We start from the raw sequence: 21,174 nt of genomic DNA, 5'->3' as shown, positions 1-21,174 counted from the left end.
GCCTAATTACCTTCAAGCCTGGTAAGTAGTTTTCTTAATTATTTCTTTTCTGCCTCGAGAAGGTGGGGGAGACCCTCACTCCCACCAAAGCGCCTCACCCAGGAGATGCCCTTGTGCCTGTTTCCTGTGACCCTGGGGTTTTCTCTGAGTGTCCACGGCTGGCACAGATGTTGAGGAAACCTGCCCAGCACTGAATGACCGCTGACCGGGAAGGCCTGTCAGAGAAGCCCACTTTGTTCTGAGACCCACACGGGAAGTATGGGCAGGGGACTTGCTGCCATGGAGATAAGAGGTGTCCCTTTCTCCCTCTGCAGGTGCGTTTATCCCAGGAGTTCCCGTCCAGCCGGTGGTTTTGCGGTACCCAAACAAACTGGTGAGTGTGTTTCCCTGGCACGAATGTCCAGTGAATTTCCTGGGCCTGAGAGTTGCCCGGTATCTCAGGACATTGTCTCCATCTACCCTGGCACTCTGCCACACTCCCCAGCACTAGCTCACAAGTCCCGCTTTCATGGATCGCAAAGCCCTGGCCCTTCCTTGAGCCTGACGTGTAGGTGTGAGGCCCCCGGGTCCCCAGTGGCTCTTGCCTCCCAGCTCGCACTCTGGGACACTTTAAAACTGAGAATATTTAATTCCCAGAGGCTGGCAGCAGGAGGGAAAGAGGCTAAGTACCTCCGTGGTCCCTCTGCCAGGTGCAGAAAGGTGATCTGGACGGGCCCCAGCTCAGCTCGCAGGGTGGGGGGCCCGGACGAGGTTCTGGTGCCTGTGGGCACTCCTCCTGGGCCGCCCTGCCTGTAACCCCCGTGTGACATCTGTGGGCACCAGAGGCTTTCAGCCCTCCCTCTTCCGGGCCAGGGCCCTGGGGTCCAAGGTCAGTGCACTGACCGTGTGCCCATGGGTGTGGACAGGCCCAGTGTGTGAGCGCCAGTCAGAAGTGGCAGCCGCACGGGCCGGCAGACACAGCTGTTCCTACAGCTCTGAAGAGGTGCGTTCGCTAGCCAGCTTCTGAGAATGAGAATCCGTCACCTGTGTGTAGGATTCTAGATTTTCCCCTTTTTAAGTTTGTTGCATCCGCGTATTGGAAGCACGGCGCTGGGCTCTTCGGGGAACGGTGACCCCCGCCTTGCGCTCACAGTCTGTGTCACGTGCTCTTCGGCTGGCTAAGGTTTGAGCACCGACCTGCGTGGAGGGGGCCGGGCTGGGGACTGCGTGTGGGACGCCCCGTGGCAGGTGGGTTTCCAGGAGCCATAAGGGGGCAGGTGGGTGTCAGGCCTGCGAGAGAAGGAAGCCCTGGTGGGTGACCGGTGTCAGGGCAGAAGCAGCACATGTGTCACCCACGGTCCTCACCACGGTGGCTGAGGATGGAGGGCATCTGAAATGTTCCCGTGGGACCCCGGGCAGGCACGGGGTGGGGGAGATGCGGCCCTGTGGCTTTGTTCCGTGCTCCCTGCCCCCATCGGGGGCGCGTCTCTGACCGAGAGTCCAGGCGGGGACCCTGGGGGCTCAAGTGGGTGTGGAGCTGGAACGGGGCTGCCAACAGCATCACCTGGCTAGGTGGTGGTGATGGGCAGGGCGGGGCCTGCAGAGCACAGAGCAGGTCCGGGTGTGGACTGAAGTTGCCCCGGGCGCCCGGAGAAGGCGGAGGCAGAAGGGGGGCAGGACGGGGTCTTGGGCGGATGCTGGGATGGGTGACCCCGGGGCCGTGGGAGGAGAGGTGAGCGAGTCTGGGGGGACCTGCGGTGGTGGGCTCCCCCTTCTCCCCTGCCCCAGAGGGGACGTGGCTGGTAGGGAAGACAGCGCCTCTGGGGTCCGGGCGGGGCGAGGCCGGCATGCCCGCGGGCAAGGAGGAGGGGCGCGGCGCCCAGGGCTTCCTTCCTGACTCATCGCTCCTTTCCTGCCCCCAGGACACCATCACCTGGACGTGGCAAGGCCCCGGAGCGTAAGTCAGACCCCGCCCTGTCTTGTTTGTCCTGTCCTCCCAGGAAAGCAGGCCCGCTCCAGTGACCGCTGTGCTGCGTACTTTAGCAAAGGCAGAAACGGAGCGCAGGGCCACTGCTGCTGGGCGGCAGTTCGGTTTGGCCCAGGGAGGCTAGCTGCACGAGGCTGGCCTTCTTCCCACTCCTGGATTCCAGGGCCGTGGCGGGAACGTAACTGAGAACTTCTCTTCCCGCCTGTGTCTGTCAGCTCGGCGATCAGCTGCACACGGTCGGCCCGGAGAGGAGAGGGGAGCGTGGGGCCTCCTCCCGCGCGGCCGCTGGGGGCGTACGGGGGTCCAGGCGCCGGCATGTGGGCTGGCGTTCGGAGGCGGAGGGCCGGGCGGTGAGGCCACGCAGAGCCCTCCGAGGCCCCTGGCGCATCCAGGGGTGGGGTGGGGGGCAGTGCTGAGGCTGGAGGGCGGAGTGGGCGGAAGCTGGGGATTGTCTGGGAAGGGGATCCTTCAGGGTCCCAGTGGCCTGGGCATGGGGATGGCATGATGTAGGGCCTGGGACAGCCAGGAGGGGCCCGGGTCGGGTAGACGAGACCTCCTGAGCCGGAGGTCAGACAGGGCACAGCCAGGCGGGTGTGCGTGTGTTTAATAAGCTCAGTGGCGGCTTCTGTTTAATCAAAGTAGCCTTGTCACTCAGCGGTGTGTTTAAGGTTCAGGTTTAGGCTGAGGAAGGCGCCGCATCCCCTCGGGAAGGAGCATTGCCTGCTCGGTGGTGCTCTCTGCAGGGGAGCGGGGTCTGGAGACTTTAACTAAAAGGAATTGGGAAGCTTTTAACCAGTGCTGAAATCCGTTCATTTTTAAGGTTGAAAATCCTGTGGCTCACGTTGTGTCAGTTTCACAATCAAGTGGAAATTGAGGTTTGTATAGATACAGTGTTACACAATGTTGTGTGGGAGTTTATACAGATGCCATGTTATACAATGTTATTCTGTCTGTATTGTTATAATGTTACATTGTGGTCTCTATAGATACAGCGTTACACAATGTTATTTTGATGTCTCTATACATATAATGTTATATGGATACAATGATATATAGGGGTCTCTGTAGATATAATATTATACAGCGTCATGTTGGTATCTGTACAGATCCAAAGTTATACGTCATCTGTCTTGCTTTGAACTTTTTCCATTTCGCAGGGCTCCTCAAAGGTGCTTCCCAGGGGGTTTGCATCAACTTTGTGTCTCTTGCGTGACTGTTTATCCATTCAGATAGGATTTTAAAAATCAACAGGAAGCTAAGCCCGTCATTCTTTTATTATGGTTAGCATAGCTTAAGGGCATACCTGCAATTACTGATTCTTTTGGCTTCTACTTCTACCCAGTGCTGACACTGCCGATATCGAACTGCTAAACTTACCATACTGTTATCCTGTTTAATACTTGGTCAGACCAGGTAGACTGCCTCCCCGCATTCAGCCCGTTTCCAAAGTCACAATACCTGTCCTCCCTACTCAAATAAGTATGGTCACATTCATGCAGCCTGTAAACTTAATTGAGTGGATGAGGAATAGGGTTTATTTTCTTCAAAGGGGAGTTAACCTGCTACTCCTACACCCGAACATGAGAGATGAGTCTTACACAGCTTAAAGCATTTCATTTGCTACCTTCTGATAAATACTGCAGAGTGATACCGAATTTACAAATGAGCCCGGCTTTCAGCCAGGTTTATTCACTTCAGTAGAACATAAGCCGCTTAATTATGAAGGACTGGGCTGGAAGGGCCGTGGCCCGGGTCCAAGGGTGGCTGGCCTGCAACCCACGGTATTTTATGTGGCTCGTTTGCTGGTGGCCGAGAGGCAGCAGCGGGGAGAGACTCCCAGGAAGATGCTCTGTTTCAGACTGGTTTCTAATTTGAAGAGTTGGAAAGAAACTGTATGGCTTTGTGAAATCACTCTAAATTCTTTGCGTCACTCCTACAAGAAGCCAGTGCTGATATGAGGAACTGTTGCAACTTACAAAGTTTTTAAAAAAGGTAGCAGTAAGCGAGAGACTAGCATTATACGATGAGAACTGATAGGATTTGGGGATGTTCCTGTATTCTTGAATGTCCATACTAGAGAAAAGGGCTCGGTGATGGTCATTTTCCTTTTCTACAATGGGGGGTCGGCACAGGCTGTGAGACGTACTTATTTAAAACACGCAGAGACACACGTTCCTGGGACAGTTTATTATATTCTGCAAATGCAGTAGTTGTCAAAAAGCTAATAATAGTCTTTCAAGTGGAAATAATTTGTCGTGTTACCCGCAACACAAAACTGAGACTTTAGAAGTGGAAGCACACCTGCGATTCTTTCGATTCCAAAGACTAAGCCCCTGTGCGAAGTCGTAAGCACGACTCTCTGGCTTCTGTGTCGGAGGAGTGGTGCTCCTGCTGAGGAAAGGTGGGTTGTGAGTTTACACACGTGTGCGTGCATGGGCAGCAGTGACAACTCCAGAGACGATGCCGGTGGAGGGCGCTCTGACAGAGGTCTTGATTTGTCCGGGAGCAGGTTGTCATCGTGGTGGGGGGGGGGGGGGGCGAGGGCAGTGTCTTGTGCTCGTGCGGGTAACCGGCGTCTCTGTGTGCACAGTTCCTTCCCGTGTACACCCCGTCGGAGGAGGAGAAGCAGGACCCCGCTCTGTACGCCAGCAACGTGCGGCACGTGATGGCAGAGTGAGTGCGCGCCCCTTCCGCGGCGGGGAAGCCCCGGTGCCCTTGGCCACCCTGAGTATTTGTTACCCAGGGTCCATGTCCGCCAGTGCCGTGGCCTCGCTGTAAAGCCAGTCAGCGGCGTCGGGGAGGCGGCTGGAGCCAGCCTAGGCTGGGCATCGGCCAGCGTGTGCTTGGCTGCGTGCATTGTCTCCTGATCCTGTTGGAGGACGTTTCTGCTTGTTCAACATTTGGAAGATGGTTCATTGCCACTTAATTCTGCACATTGCAAACGTCCCCATTAGCCAGCAGTCCCCACGGGGGCTGCGTCCGTGTGCGTCCCTTGGAGACAGGCAGCGGGGCCTGGGCTGGTGCGTCCTCGACACGTGCCATCTACCCAGACAGCGTTACTAAGGTTCTGCCTCCGTCCCGCCGAGCTGAGTGTGGTATTTGTGCACTTAATCTCGCGCTGCTCGTACCACAGTGTGTGTGTAGCTAGGAATATTCTCACTTCCTACTTCCCTGCAGTTCCCGCTTGTTTCGGGCCCTGGCAGCCTCAGCGCAGACCCCAGGTGCCTTCACCCTTCCTCTCAGTCCCAGCCCCTCCCTCCCCTCCTCTCTTCTCCGGGGCAGAGGCTGCCTCTGAGTTCGGCCACTGCGGTGCCTGGAGGGGTGCTCGGACGGCGTCACCTGTGGGGAGGTGCACACGGCTGCCTGGCGCGACTTAGTTTCTAAGGGAAAGTCCATCTCCTCACGAGGGATGCGTCGTCCCCGCTCTAGTGCGTTCTGTGAGACACGCTGAGCAAAGTCGTGCGTTAACCTCGGCACACGTGAATTGAACTCAGCCAGGCGTTCAGTCCGCCCAGGCGCCCTCAGAGTGTTAGGCGCCGGCAGTGGAGTCCAGCCAGACGCGCCCGCTCCCCTCAGGCCCCCCTTCTCCGAATCCCACATGCGGACACAGAGCTGCCGGGATGCGGGAGATTCTCAACTCCCAGCGTTTGGGAAGTCAGGGCAGTGAGTGACACCCTTGATCAACCTCTAGATAAGAAAATAATACCCACAGAGTCGCAGGCCTGACAGGTTAGGTGTAATTTTTTGTTGTCGTTGTTCGTGTTCAGACAAATTAACTACTAAATATTTTAAATATGTATCCTAAAGAAACTTCTATGGCATCCTATAATCGGTGTTAACAGAGACACGTCGTGTTCAGTGGAAAAGGGCAGAAACCCATCGGGTCTCCCCTTGCCTCACAGCCAGAACCACGGGCGTGGGCCGTCACCTGCCTGGTCTTTAGTCACACCGGGGCTGCACCCGGGAAGGGCCGGGGTCCCGACAGCTTTGCAGGCGGCCCTGAGCCAGCCCCGTCCCCCTTCCTGTGGATAGCCCGGGAGCTCCTGGGGCGCTTCTGGCGTCCGTCCCCACGCGACCAGGCCTACGCGCTCCTAAGGGGAGCTTAGCAGCCCCGGAAAGAGGCCTTCAGCTTCGCTGTTTCCTTATTACCTGACGCACACAGCGTTGCCATGGCAGCAAGGAGCTATAGCGGTGCCCCAGTACCCGCCAGGGGCTGGTTCCCGGACCCTCGGAGACCAAAACCCAAGGATGCTCGAGTCCCTCCTGTGAGACAGTCTAGTGCAGCCGCCCCCCGTGTCCTTGGATGTGGAACCGCGGATCCGGAGGGCCGACTGTCCCATCGGAATGAGTAAACGCCCTTTCAGTGACGGAGGCGGGCTTGGGGGCCAGTTTTCTGTATGTGGTAAATTTCCTGCCATGAACGCGCTTTCCACGATAGTCAGGAGGCCATTTTTCTTGAAATCTGACGCCGCTCTTGGAATGACTGGGTTCTGACTCTCCCTCTCACTTCAGGGTGGTACCAGCACAGATAGCAGCGGCCCCTGCTGCCCGCAAAGATGACTTGAGCTGAGCTGAGCACCAGTGCGGGCAGCGTCGTCCTCTTCAAGGCGCTAGATGCGTGCTAGCTCCCTAGAGGGCGGAAACCACAGCGATAGAGGCTAACCACGAAGCCGGGGCGGCCCCAGGTTCCGCGTAACTGAGCTTTGGGGCCAGCTCTTCAGCCTTTATGTTTAGCTGAACGTGGTCTCTATTCTATTTATTGATTTGTTTGTCTGTTTCTATTTTGGCCACACCTCGAGGCATGTAGGGCTGTTCCCCGACCAGGGATGGAACCCGGGCCGCTGCAGTGAAAGTGGCAAATCCTAACCACTAGGCCACCAGGGGACCGCCTGAACGTGGCCTTTAAACATCACCTTCCCGCCCACCTCAGCGTCCAGCGCGCTCGCTCTGCTGCCCCGAGGGGCCGGCTGATGGCAGTGCCCTTCTCTCCCGCAGGGCCCTGGGCGTCTCCGTAACTGACTACACGTTTGAGGACTGCCAGCTGGCCCTGGCGGAAGGCCAGCTTCGTCTCCCCGCGGACACATGCCTTCTCGAGTTTGCCAGGCTGGTGAGGGGGCTGGGGTGAGTTCCCTGCTGCTTTCTCTCGAGCACCCAGTTGGAGGCAGTGCTCCTGTGGGCGCCTGAGACGCCCACCAGGCCACCGCAGGGTCTCCGCCTGGGCACTTGGTGACCGAGCTGGAGGTCACGGGTGGCGGGCGATCGAGATAATTAATGGTGCTTTTTCTGAGGTTTGGGGTTTTTTTCTTTTCTCTTTTTTTCAAATTCCACACAGAAGTAAGTGTCTTAAACCCTGAATGGTCGGCCCTGGCTGTCTCTTTAGGGACGCGCCCCACCCGCCACCACCGTCCGCCATCCCCTGAGGACCTGCCTAAGGGTGGGGCCCGCACACCCACAGGGGTGTCAGTGCTTGTGCGGACGCTCACACAGGGCACACTCGTGCCTTCAAGCTCCTGGAAGAGCCTCTCTTCTCGAGGACTGACTGCTGCTTGGTCTATGAATCGTTTTAATGTTTTGTTGGGTCTTAATACATGACAGTAAATCTGCCATTTTCAGCATTTTGTAATTTTATTGAAAAAGAATGTTCCCCTCATTTTTTGTTTAGGCTAAAACCAGAAAAACTCGAACGCGATCTGGACCGACATGCAGAAAGCGCGAGGATGAGGCAGGGCGGGAGCTTGACACTGCCCAAGTTCGCGGCGCAGCTGGAGGTCCCCGAGTCCCGGGCGCTGGAGGACCTGTTCGCCCTGTTTGATGAGGTACGGCCTTGTTGGGGGGGCTTGGGGGCAGCCGTTTCCCTTGTGATGGAAATGTTCTTCAGACGATTTTGGAAGCAGAGAAGGGGAGACCAGCCCTTGTTGCCTATCCTGCCAGCCACCCAGTCTCTGGGGGTATTTTCTCCCCAAAAGATGCTGTCGAATGCACCTAGAAATTTGGCTTTAAATCAACGTTTGCTGATAAACACGCCTGTGGTTGGGGTTTTTGTAAGCGGGTTGCCAAAAGGCCTGTGACGTCACACCCATGCTCGGGAGGGGGCAGGCCTGTCCCTGAAAGCGTCTCTTCCCAGAAGGGCGGCGGGGAGATGGACATGCGGGAGTACGTGGTCGCCTTGTCCGTCGTCTGCCGGCCGTCGCAGACCCTGGACACCATCCGGCTGGCGTTCAAGGTAAGTGTGGCGTTTACGCGACCTGTAAGTTGTGGGGTCGGTGAGACCTGGGTCACGTGAGGCCTGTGAGACCTTTCATAGCCCTTATGACTTTGGTAAACTTGCCGTCTGCCTGCTCTTCTCACATAAGCTTGTACTGCAGCCGTTGTTTGTAAAGAGGCCGGCAAACCTCCTCTACTTTATTTCTCCCTGGAATTTAAAGAGCCCTCACTCGTAAGAAGAGTGTGGGGAAGGGTCTTCCTGAGTCCTGGACGCCTGAGCGGGACCAATGGGTTCTGTCTCCCAACACGGCCTCCCCATCAGCGTGTTGACCAGAGGAAAGCAGGGCTTTGGGACTAAGGAGCCGCCTGCCCCGGCGTAGCCCAGAGCCAGGCCGTTCACCATGGGTGCAGTGAGTCTGGGGAAGGCCCATTATGGGGTCCCGGCCCGCCCGCAGATCCACCTGGCTGCCCTCAAGCATGGCCTCACCTGGTCAGTCCCCCAGGGTGGAGCTGGGCTCGCTTTGCCACCTAGAGACATTCTGTCTGTGTCTCACAGGTGCAACTCACATGAGCCAGACTCACGAAAATATGATGTATAGGTCAGGAAGCCGCGGTCACTCACTGCCGGGAGAACCCCTTCTCTCCCTCCTGACCCTAGCAGACCCTCTCCATGGCAGACTGGGAGAGTCCCCCACGGTGCAGGGCGGCTTCTGCGGGCCAGGCCACGGGGGCTAATCAGACGGCGGCGGTCCTTGGTAGCGCCCTGTCTCGGAAAGCCTGTCCCCTCCGGCCTTGGCGGGCATCTCCCAGGGTTGCCCTTGGGCTCATCGCCCCTGTGCCGGTGCTGCCTTGGCCACGCCCATCTGGTGGCCCTGCAGCAGCTTCTCTGACATCTTGCGGTGGACTCTGCTGCCACGACAGTGGCTGGCAGGGAGGTGGCCAGCTTGTTGCTCAGTGGAACAGCTGAGCGTACGCATGAGCACCTTGTAGCAGCGCTACCAGGCCCCACTGGAGGGCAGGTGCGAGGGCTGCGGGGAGGACGACACCGCTTGTGCCGCCTTGTGGGTCCCGGCACTGCTCCACGGCGACCTCCCCTGCGGTGACCGCCCCTCACGGGCCCCCCGGGAAGGCAGACGGCCCCGCGCCCGGGCATCCCCACAGCGGGGCCGGTGTGTCCTGCTCATGTGGACATCCCGCCGCGGGAAGCCCACCTCTAGGCGGGAGGGCAGAGTGAATGCTCCAAGAAGTTCCAGGGGTTGGGGAGCAGATTGGTCAGGGGGCCCCCAGCGTGGGGAGGAGAGCCCATAGACAGCGCAGCGGTGACGGCCCCCAGCTCTCCTGCAGCCCTGGTCAGGCTGGTGGGGGTGGGGGGTGGGCAGGGGCCGCTCCTCCCAAACTAGGGCAGCAGGAGGAGGACGTCAGGAATTCACGGCGCAGGATGGAATGCAGTCGTGTGCTGGTCTCAGCCCGTCGGTAGCCAGGGCTGCGGCTGGACTGGCCCCCTGGGGCTCTCAGGGTGACTGCAGTGCGCCCTCGGCAACAGCCATCAGGGAGCTTGGAAAAGAAAGGTCTGTTACTCACAGGTCCTGGAGGCACACGGCGTGCCCTGGGGGCAGTGAGGTCACAGCTCACTGGGCGAGAGTGTGGATCTGGGGCTCTGCCTTTGTCAGGGTTGAGGGTAGGGGCCTAGGGTTTTGGGGGTTCACTCTTGGCGAATTTAAAGCGTAAGAGTGGGAATTAGGGCACGGGAGAGGAGAAGCGGGGTCCCTGAGGTGGTCAGTTATGTGGGTCACCCAGGGCCTTCTGGAAGGGGGACCTCATGGTGGCGGGGCGGCCTGGCTCCTTTCCTGGTGGTTTCACTGGTCACCGCGACTCACAGCCGCAGGGTTCATTCAGGTGGGCATCCGTGAAGTGGGCACCTCGCAGCCAAAGGCTGAACGCCAGGTCCTCACGTTGCAGTGTATATACCACCCTTTCTTGGTGGATTTAAAACACAAGAGCAGGGCTTCCCTGGTGGCGCGGTGGTTGAGAGTCCGCCTGCCGATGCAGGGCACGCGGGTTCGTGCCCCGGTCCGGGAAGATCCCACATGCCGCGGAGCGGCTGCGCCCGTGAGCCATGGCCGCTGAGCCTGCGCGTCTGGAGCCTGTGCTCCGCAACGGGAGAGGCCACAACAGTGAGAGGCCCACGTACCGCAAAAACAAAAACAAAAATAAAAACACACGAGCAGGGAGCTGAGGGCTCCCGGCTACCACCTGCCCGAGGTGCTGAGGGCTCCCGAGGGCTCGGTCGTGCAGCTGAGTTCCGGCCCTTCTGACCCTGTGCTATCTGGGCCGGCCGGAGAGCTGGGAACGCCAAGGAGGAGAAGCAGCTGCCCTGGATAGTCGGGGCTGGCGGGGCCGCGGGGTGACTCCTGCCCCTGCCTTGCAGATGTACGGGTCGCAGGAGGACGGCAGCATAGACGAGCACGCCCTGTCCAGCATCCTGAAGACCGCCTTGGGCGTGGCTGAACTGACCGTGACCGACCTCTTCCGGGCGATCGACCAAGAGGAGAAGGGCAGGATCACGTTCGGTGAGTGGCTGGGAGCTGGGGAGGACGCCCCTAGTGCGAGGTGGGGGAGGCACTGCCCCCTGCACTCTCGCCAGGCTCTCCTGAAACCTGGCAGGGCTGGGGTGGGAGCTTCCAGTCTCGCTTCTGCAGGCCGTCAACAGAAGCACGTTCCCAGCCCAGCTGTAAAGTAGGCGCCATCCCCGGGGCTGCGGCCGGGCTGAGGTCAGGGTCCCCGGTGGGGGAGGGACTCCGTGCCCGGCCCGTCAGGACCGATTCCTGGGGCATCTCCTCTCCCGGGGTTTTGGCTGCGTCACCTGTCGCCACACAACGCGGGACAGCCGAGATCCTCGGGAACTGGGACCGGAACCCGCCTGGGGACCGAGGCCGGGGGTGTGGGGGCAGCAGGAGCCCCAGAAGGCGGCCCGCTCAGCGCGCCAGCCCGCGTGCACATCTGAGGATGAGCCCATAATCTCCCTAAAGTAAGAGGAGACGTTTGCTCAGGAAAGGTCATTGTGCACGTTGTGTTTGGATGTGTTTTTAATCGCGTCCAAATGTCAGGCAGGTGCCGCAGCGCGTTGGTCCGGGTGTGCGCGCGTGTCTGCGCTAAAGGGGGCCGCGCCTCCCGGGGAGCGGGTGCTACTGCCGCGGCTCGGAGCCCTGACCGACTACAGACTCCCCGTGGAGGCAGCTCCGCTCCCAGCGGGAGCACGCGTTTCCCTGCAGCCGCTGGAGCTTGCAGTGCCCTGGGCCCGGGCCTCTGAGCATCACCGAGCCCCCAGGGTGCCCCAGCGCGAGCCCGAGGGCGCTCCCCACCCCGACGCCGGGACCCAGGGCCACGAGGAGACACAGAGCCGCGCAGGCCCCACGATGGCTCGGGGTGACTCTCTGTGCACCCGGTGTCCCCAGGGCCTGGCTGTGTCCATCGAGGCTCCTGCCTCGGGGGTATGAGGCCGCTGCCAGGATGTGAGCACGCAGAATACATCCCTGACTTGACCCTTTAGTTTCCCCAAAGCAGGAGTAGCCGAAATGACGTGAGAGCCACCCTGGTCTTCACACAGAAAACTGAGGTGCGGTGCCTCTCGTGGCCTCCCGAGGGTCCATGTAGATGCCACGACGCCCCCAGGGTGTGAGTGGGGCGCCAGGGAGAGACCCCAGACTCTAGACCTTTGCCCCCGCAGGCCGGTAACCAAGGTGCCTTTGTCTTTCCAGGCGACTTCGAGAGGTTTGCCGAAGCGTACCCCGACTTCGCGGAGGAATACCTGTACCCCGAGCAGACGCACTCCCAGAGCTGCGCACAGACACCCCTGGCTCCCACCCCCAACGGCTTCTGCGCTGACTTCAGCCCCGAAAACTCGGCCGCTGGGACGGAGCCTTTTCGTAAGAAGCTGGACTAGGACGTAAGGTTCTGGAGAGACGAGGCATCTCCGCAGCCGCCGCCCCGTTTGCTGTGACAGCATCCGGGCTCCACGCTCCCACACGCGCTGTCCCTTTCCTGCCCTCGGGCCCGAGTCCTAGAGCAGCGCGGGCCCGAGGCCGTGGCTGTGCGTGCCCTGCCCTGACGGATGGGGGCGGCTCCCGGAGCTCCCTTCCAGGCGGCACTCGGGGGCCGGCCCGGGCGTTGCTCTCTTTTCACCTCGAGCCTCCCGTTTTGTTTCCATCCTCTCCCACCGTCCCTGCTGGTCCGTTCCAGGCTGCGCAGGCCGGCGGCTGCCACGCGCACCTGAACGCGGGACGTGTCACCCGCGTATCGATTCCGGCACAAAGTCTCTGCCGACCTCGGTGGAATCGGTGGGCAGACCCGCCATCTGATTTTTCAACGTTTCTATATTTGCAGGAGCTCATGAGTATTTTATAAACTTCATTTAGATACTTCAGGAAACACTCAGCATTTTTTTACGAAAAGAGAGTTGCTTTTCTACTTCATCTTCCTTGGAGGGTCAGGGGATGTTTACTTACAGGCCCTTTTCCTGACAGACCCTGAGGCTGTCTGGGGCTTTGAGCTAACTCTCCCTCCGGCCTCTCTCGACCAGGGAACTCCTCTCCGCTGAGGCACCCGGCCCGGAACCACTTTTTTGTCTCCTCGGTCCTTTACAAACCCCCTCTTTTTATACCAGCTTGGGGTTTCTGTTTCCGTGCGACATGATCTACTTCACCAAAGTGTCAGCTCCGATCAGAGCATTGAATGTCGGGGAGATGAGGTGGGCCGGGGTGTAAATGGCGGGGGCAGGGTTTCCTGTCTCCCGGGCCGGGTGCCCCAGGGGATGGTGACACTCTGGAAGGCCCCGCCTGCGCTGACTGTCCCCCCATTCGCACCAGGTTCTCGGGGCATCTGGAGACGGATGAGCCTCGGGGAAGGAGGGGGTGGGAAGCAGCGGCAACGGGCAGTTGGGGCGCCCGGGAGGCCCGGGGGGCTCCAGTCGCTCTCTATGTCCGGGGGTGTCAGTGGGGCGCAGCGCCACCGGGCTCGGGGAGGGGCTCCAGGTGCTGTCTTCACTCTCATGAAACCACCTTGACTCATGTCCTTGTGACATAACTAGAAACCTGTCCTCAAAGCACAATGACAACCACACACTTGAGTCTGTTCCCTGAAGCAAAGCCTCTGGGTCTGTTTGGGCAATTTTTTTTGGTTTCTAATTTCTCCTGGGGGCATCTCCACAGGAAGGGACCACCAGAGCCAGAAGTACAGGGGAAATGTTTACTAACTGCCTGAGGCTTGGAGATGTGCGTGTCTACGGTTATACGTCAGAAAAAGGAAACACCCTTAACTTCCGTTCATTCCGAAGCCCCTCCTGCCCCGCGCAGGGTGCGGGGTGACTGACATTCCAGGGCGCCGCCCGTCGGGCACAGAGCTTCCCGCACGGCCTTGGTAGCGACCAGGACTGACTTCATGATTGTGGGATGCGTGGAGTTTCGTTTTTAAAAGAGAAAAACCCACACCTGGCAATGAAGGAGGTGAACGAACTGAGATGTTCCGAGGAAGGGCCTGGGCCCTGCGTCTGTGGATGAAGGGTTTTTGAATGAAATGCCGCTGTGCGTTTTCAGGAAAAAATCTCTGATAAACAGACATCGAATGGATGTTTGTTCCTCCTGATAACTCTTCTCTTTCGTAGCGACTTAGGGTCGCGGGCATCCAGAACTGTGAACGTACAGAGCTCGGGACTGAATCCCCTTGTGTGGGGCCAGGAGCCGCAGGGGCGCCCGCCGCCTGCAGAGGCCCTGCCGGGCGCGAGGGGGTGGGACGGGTGCCTCCCAACAAACTCGGGGTTTTCAATGGAACGAATAAAACGCAAAGTCTTATGTACTTGAGGACGTATTTGTTATGTGCGGTTTTTTGTCATCAGAAAGACAACAGCGGACGTGACGCAGGCTGTGACAGGAGAACCAGTCCCGCTGAGATTTCTTAGTGCTTTTCTAGGACGTTGGGGAAGCATCGTAATTGAACTTCTGCAGAAAAAGCTTTCTGGATGGCAGAGGGAGGGTCGGAGGTCTCACTGGCTCGCAGACAGCCGCTGACGCCTCACAGAATTCAACCTCGTAGGCTGTTCGCCGACCTGCTGAGTTGGTTTCTATAATTTCTCTGCGAAGCACGCACCTTCTATGTACGCTTTGTCGAGCGGAGAGAGACGGGAATCTTGAATTCGTCCTGTTAAGTCAGTGAGGGGTTTAGAAACAGAAGTGAAAGAAAGAGCTCGCGTACTGCAGCCCCGAAAGCTGTAGAGGAGAAAACTGAGGTTGTGTAGCCAGCGGCGTCCGGATGGAGTGAGCCTTCGCATCGTGTTCATGTCGTAAGCCGGGGAGCCGGAGAGGGAGCCTGTGGTCTGACCCCATCGGGGCGGCGGCGGACGAAATGCACCAGAATGACATTCATGCACCAGGGGTAGGGCCCTTCCTAACATAACAAATGGGTGTTGCCTTTGAAATTGGTTCAAGTTTGCTCAAGTCTTAGTAAAAAAAAAGGGCCAAAGCAAGCCAAGGTCTGGACATTTCACATTCAAAGCTGGACACAGCTTCCCAGTCGAAGGAAGGGGACAAGCAGCCTCTGGGAGCTGCGGTGGGGGCGGGGGGGGCACACTGCCGCGGCTTGAGGGGGTTCCCAGCGCCCCAGAGGGGACGGGTGTTAAGGAGTGGTGGGCGCTCAAGGTGTTCCTGGTGGCGATTCCTACAGAAGCAGAAGGTTCACCTCTGCCCAACCCCCTGCCCCCATTTGCTGATCCGGCCGGAAGCCTTCCAGCCAGTGGGACAGTGGCAGACCCCGGCCCCCTCCTGGGGCAGAGCGCTGCACACGGGGATGCCGCCGAGAGCAGCAGGCGGCCAGTGGCCAGGACAGCCCATCCCTCCAGCCACGCAGGGCCCATCCTCGCTCCTTCCCGCGAGGGAGTGACGCACGTGATGTAATGGTCACTTCTGCAAACGCAGAGGCTCCGCCTCCTCCCAGAAAGTAAGATCCCGGGAACCCTCGCGTCCATCCCGGAGATGTTCACTCTTCCGGTGCTGGCAGACACCCCCCGATGCTCTGTCACACGGAAAACTAGGTTTTCCCTAGTTCCCAAAGTGCCCGCTCCTCAACACTGCCGTTCCCTCTGTAAACTGAGGACACACACACACACACACACACACACACACACACACGCACGCACGCACGCCAGGCAGGAAGGCGGCTGCAAGGGCGCTGCCGTCCTCACTTCCGGGGCCGGTTGTGTGGCTGAGGCCGGTATTTACTTCCTTCCTTCCTCCCTCCCCTCCCCCGTCCCCCGTCCCCCGTCCCCCTTCCTCCGTGCTCCCTCCCCCTCCCCCACCACCCTCCCCCACCCCCTCCCCGCTCCCCATCCCCCGCCCCCATCCCCCTTCCTCCAGCCTCCCTCCCCGCTCCCCCACCCCCCTCCCCCGTCCTCCCGTCCCCCCTACCCCGTCCCCCGTCCCCTGTCCTGTGGCCCCCACCACACCTTGGACGGTCGGGTCTTTGCCCAGTGAGACGACTCACATTTTCACTCCAAAGTATCCGGAGCCTGTGGTCTTGCCTCTGCTGGTCACAGGATTTGTCCTGAAAGTGCGGAGAAGCACGCAGAGGAGCCCCGGGCCCCCTTCCCCTGCTGCCGTTAGCACCCGTGACACCCCCGGCCCTGTCACGTCGCCGGCCGGAGGAGCCCAACGGCTGGTGGCCATCTGAACTTGCAGCGCGGAGGCTCCGCGGTGTCCCGAGTAGGAGTGTCTCATCCAGCGGAACGGAGACCCTCAAGACGGACAAGCCCAGAGCTGCAGAGGAGAGAACAGAAGCATGTGGCTGGCTCTCGGGCCAAGATTCAGGGCAGCGACGGGTTACCCCTCGCTCACCTGTCCTGGGGCAGCTCCAGCTGCCTGTCCCCGCGCGTCCCCGTCTGCCAGCGCAGCCTCTCTCCCGGGTCCAGCCAGGCGGCCGCACAGGGAAGAGAAGAGCCCGACGCTTCTGCACAGAAATAAAACCCTACCGCTGCTCACATGTCCCCGGCCGGAGAGCAGCACGAGGCACCCGAGTCCCACAGGCTAGGGCATCCCACAGACGCAGAATCACACAGGCCACACCCCGCGGTCCCCGGCCATGAGGGTGAGAAGAGCGTTCCCACGGGCCCCCGGGTGTCGCGGACGTGCGTTGTGAGCGACCAGCTCGAAGCACAGCCTGCATGCCACGGGGGCACCCATTAGGACGGACCCCGGTCTCTGAAGCGTCAGAAGTCGTTCTCCTCCCGTCAGGCCGGCGGCTTCTGGTGGGGGCTCGCTCAGAGCTGCCAGGCTTCCCTTGCGGTAAGATAAATCCCTTCTTGACGTAGCACGAGCTGGGCGCCGGGAGTCAGCCTCCAGAGCCGCAGGGGCGGGAAGGAAGTCCACCCCCGGCACAAGTGCATCAGGATGACGACAAGCATTTCCCCTCGAGGACGGGGGTCCCGTGCGAGCAAGCCGACGCCCAGAGAAGGGGCCGCGCTGGGAGCTAAGTCCTGGGCCCGTGTCTGACAAGGCGGGGTCCGGCCCGGCCACGCCAGCCGGGGCTGCTCTGGCCGCTCGGCTCCGGGTGGGCCTCCGTGCCTCACCCAGCGCCTCCGTCCCCTGCCGTGCTGTACTCGCTGGGTCGGCTGGGAAGAGAGGCAGGCCCATAGCCACCAGCCGCATCCCGCCCTGGGCAGGGGCACCTGAGATACGCACTACAGAGAAAACACCACGAGCCCATCGTGTAGCAACGTGTGGGCCCGATGGAGCAAAGACTGGGCAGAAAGCTGACCGAAAGGAACACCAAGGGTCCTATCACAGGTGACGGAGGCCCAGGGAAGGGGAGGCTAGGACAGAAAAACCTATTGGACAGAGTAACGGCCAGAGTTTTCCCAAATCTAGCAGCTCAGATATCCAAGAGGCTCCACTCGCCACAAGCAGAAGAACTATAACAAAAATACGGCAAAAGGCACTTTACAAAAAATTCTGGAAGCCGCTGGTAAAGAGGTAATCTTAAAAGCAGCCAGAGAAAAAGAAAATACTATCATGGAACGAAGGTAAGAGTGACATGCATGTGGAAACCTGGCTCTGCAGAAAGAATTAGTGTTATTTAAAGAGAGACCGTGAAAACTTAAAAACGTATTGGAAGCCTTCAGAGAAAACAAAATAAAAACACAGAGGTATGACTAGTTAATAAGCCTATAGATAAATAAAATGGGATAGCTTAAAATAATAATTTCACCCAGACTAAGCAGGAAAGTAAGAAGAAAAAAATAAAGAACAAAGGACAGATGATACAACTAGAAAACAAACAGCAACTGGTAAACCTAAATCCAACCGTACCAGTAATTACATTAAATGTAGACTAAAAACTCCTAAAGGACAGTCGCTGGACCAAATTAAAAAGCAAACAAAAAACCCTAACTATATGCTGTTTAAACACATGTTGAAAGTTTAAAAAAAAAACAAAAAACGGAAATATATGTAATGTGCAAACATAACCACAAGACAGCTGATGTAGCAGGATTAATAATATCACAGTAAGTGACCTTTAAGAGGAGAAGGATTACGGTGTCAAAGACAAACACTGCAGAGCCATGAAGGGTTCAGTTCACCCGAGGACACAGTCCTCCTAAAGGGGTACATCCCCAGTGACGTACCTTGAAATATACTAAGCAAACATAGGCAGAATGAAAAGAGGCAATAAGTAAATCAGCAAACATAGCTGGAGATGTTCACACAATTCTCTCAGTCGTCTATAGAACCACCAGGGAAAGGAGCACAGTTCTGTAGAAAATTTGAAAAACGCTGTTTACCAAATTGACTTCATTGCCATTAAAAATGCACATGAAGCAGTTGGCAAAACAGACTCCATGCTTGGCTCGAGAGTAAATCTCAAAATATTTAAATCGTACAGTGTATGTTCTCTCATCCAAAGGAAGCCGCCCATATTCCAGGGGCAGGACCGACCTCCATGGCGCCCCAGCCACACGAGAGTCTGGCAGGGGTCTACCACAGGATTGTCAAGAGCTGCTCGGGCTCTGATTAGTTCTTTTCAACTTAATAAACGTTAATGAGGCCACAATTTTGCTTTTGGTCAAGATGGAGGGGCAGAGGCTGCCATCCTGGAAGGGGATTTCGGGTGGAAACTCAGATGGGTTTTGCCTGAGTCGTGAAGAAGTCGTAACCCCCTCGGCCAAACTCGACTCTGGTCTTGCTACACAAAGCTTAAAAGCAAGACCTGAAAGAATGACCAAACTCTTTGTAAGTAGCTTACCTGCAGCCCAAAGTTCGAGAATATTCAGAGGAATGTACAACTACCCAGCATTCAAGGGGTCAAATTCACAATGACTTGCATCCCATCAGAGGTCACCTAGACGCAAAAAAGCAGGAAGGATGATCTACAATCAACGAAAACAGACCCAGAAGTGACTCGGGCGATGGAATTAGTAGATGAAGGCATTGACAATCATTATGCAAAATCCGTGTTCAAAAGCTAGCTGGAAGCAAGACTAACCGTGTGTAGTTAAGACATGACAGGTGTCTTTTAAAAGACACAAATCGAAATTCTACAGGTAAGAACTACGATGTTTGTGACGCAAGATACCCTGGCTGGGATTAAGGGTGGCTTTGACATCACAGAGGAGACAGCAAGGGAACGTGAAGAGTAGTAGCGCAAACTATTCAAAACAAAATAGAGAAAAAAGAGCCAATTTTGCACTGAGCACCCGTGAGTGTGAGACTTCAAGTGGCCTGATATATATACCACTGGAGTCCCAAGGGCAAACAAAAATATTTGAAGAAATACTTTCCCAAATCCAGTACAGACTATAAACCCCTGGGTCCAAGGAGCTCAATGAATTCCAAGCACAGGCGCCATGGAGGAAACACACCAGGAGCATCGTAATCGAACGCTTAAAACAGATGATAAAGAGAAGGTCAGCCACCGGAGGAAAAGGACACGGCAACGACCGTGTGCACAGAGCAGATTCTTCATCAGAACGACAGAAGCCACGTCCATAAAACACGCAAAGAAAAAGAACACGGTCAACCCAGAATTCTTCACTCGGCAAAAACAGCTTTCACAACAGAGAAATAAAAATGTTTTTAGACACAAAAGCTAAAAAAATTTGTCACTGGCTGGCAGACCTCACTACACAGTGTGTGAAAGTAAGTCCTTACAGCAGAAGGAAAGTGATTCCATTCTGAGATCTCGATCCACACGGAGGCCTGAGGAGGCTCAGAGCTGGAATCACGTGGGTAATAGAAACACTTGTTTCTCATCATTTAAATCTCTGTAAAGGATGACTGAGTATCTAAAGTAAAACTGACAGTGCTTTCTGGGGTTCATAGCACATAGGTGACAATGGCACAGAGGCCGGGAGGGGTGACTAGAAGTGGCCCCAGGTCCGTCCTAATGACATGTACAGCAGTGTGATGCCACCGGAAGGTGACACGAAAATGACACAGCAAAGGGATACGGCTAAGAGTCCAACAGGGGAAGCAGAACGTGGGACTTGAAAACTCCTCAGTCTGAAGGACAGCAGGAACGGTGGTAAAGGGGGACAGAGGGCACAGTGTAGCAGATGGTAGATGTAACCCAACTGTATCAGCACTACATTAAATGTAAATGGTCAAACACCCCAATCAGTCAGCAGAAATCGTCAGATTGGATGTAAAAGCAAGAACCAACCACAAGAGGCCTGCAGGAAGCACACTTTACCCGGCCACCAAAGGGCCAAAAGGAAGAGGACAGTGCCAACTCCATCATCCAAAGAAGGTAGGGCAAACGTTGATCTCAGAGCCCAAGTGGTCAGCGGGTGTAAGAGAGGTCATTTCACGTAAGGATTCAGCTCCCAGGAGGCCATGGCAACCCTAAGAGCGCTTCCACATGAACCATGCAAAGACAGCAGAACCACAAGGACTATAAGACCAGCCCCCATGGCTGTGCCTCAAGGTTTCAACGCTTCTCTCCCAATGACCAATAGGACAAGGGTACGAAACTGATCTATACTTTACACCACGGTAATTTTAAGTGGATCTTATTCATAAGGGTAGAACCTAAAATTTTAAAACTCTTAGAGGAAAACTTTTTTTGTGAAAATGTTTGTGATCTTGGGTTAAGTAAAAATTTCTCAGACACGGCACTAAAAGCAGGATTCATTAAAAAATTTGATAAGTTGGGCTTCATCAAAATTAATAACTTCTGTTCTTCAAAAGACTCTATTAAGAGAATGAAAAGGCAATCCAAGATTGGGAAAGATATTTACAAAGCACCTGATAAAGGACTTGTATCCAGAATATGTAAAGAACCCTCGAAACTCAATAATAATATAACAAACAAACAACCCAAATGTGCAGAAGATTTGAACGTCCACTTGACAAGAAGTGATACTGATGGCAACCACACACATGAAGGACTGCTGAAACACTTAGTCATTAGAGAAATGCCAATCTAAACGGTAATGAGATACTGCTGCACACTTATTAGAATGGCTAAGATTTAAAAGACCGGCCGTTCTAAGTGTTGCCAAGGACGTGGAGCAATGGAAACTCTTGCACTGTTCTTGGAAATGTCAAACAGTGTCACCACTTTGCAAAACAACCTGACAGTTTTTGAAAACAGTTAAACACACATCAACCAAATGACCCAGCCATTCCACAACCAAGCACTTAACTCAGAGAGATGAAAGCACATGTCCACACAGAGACTCAGGCACAAGTGTTCACAGGGCTTTTATTTGTAAGAGTCAAACGTCCATCAGCAGGTGAATGGATGAATAGATTATATGCTCTATCTATACGATGGAACACTACTCAGCAACGAAAAGGAATTCACGGATTCGTGTAACAACACAGATTCAGCTCAAACATGCTGAGTGGGAGGAAGAGACCAAAAAACAGCCCTTCCTGTAGGTTCCACTTATATAAAATCCTAGGAAGAAAAAAGGAATCTATAGCTGTCGGACGAGCGGTTGCCTGGGTGGGGCGGATAAA

General features: G+C 56.6%; 1 protein-coding gene and 1 long non-coding RNA gene across 2 annotated transcripts in view; both read left to right on the top strand.

Moving 5' to 3' along the window:
- LOC132597058 (uncharacterized) lies at positions 1-4,483 on the top strand. The gene is made up of 4 exons (XR_009563337.1): positions 1-21; positions 315-373; positions 1,902-1,936; positions 2,787-4,483. It is a non-coding gene; the product is annotated as an uncharacterized lncRNA (long non-coding RNA).
- The window catches only part of LPCAT1 (lysophosphatidylcholine acyltransferase 1), a 48,285-nt gene extending 34,259 nt beyond the window's left edge, over positions 1-14,026 (top strand). Inside the window, exons 11-14 of the mRNA XM_030856527.2 lie at positions 7,629-7,782; positions 8,091-8,189; positions 10,599-10,740; positions 11,929-14,026. Coding sequence (XP_030712387.1) covers positions 7,629-7,782; positions 8,091-8,189; positions 10,599-10,740; positions 11,929-12,113 — 580 coding nt within the window. The 3' untranslated portion in view covers positions 12,114-14,026. The remainder of the gene's footprint in view (positions 1-7,628; positions 7,783-8,090; positions 8,190-10,598; positions 10,741-11,928) is intronic.
- Positions 14,027-21,174: the final 7,148 nt, after the last annotated feature.

The sequence above is a fragment of the Globicephala melas genome, chromosome 3 (genome assembly GCF_963455315.2).
Source record: "Globicephala melas chromosome 3, mGloMel1.2, whole genome shotgun sequence".
Classification (NCBI taxonomy): domain Eukaryota; kingdom Metazoa; phylum Chordata; class Mammalia; order Artiodactyla; family Delphinidae; genus Globicephala; species Globicephala melas.
Note: the sequence above shows the minus strand (reverse complement) of the source record. Positions and strands in the feature narration are given on the sequence as shown.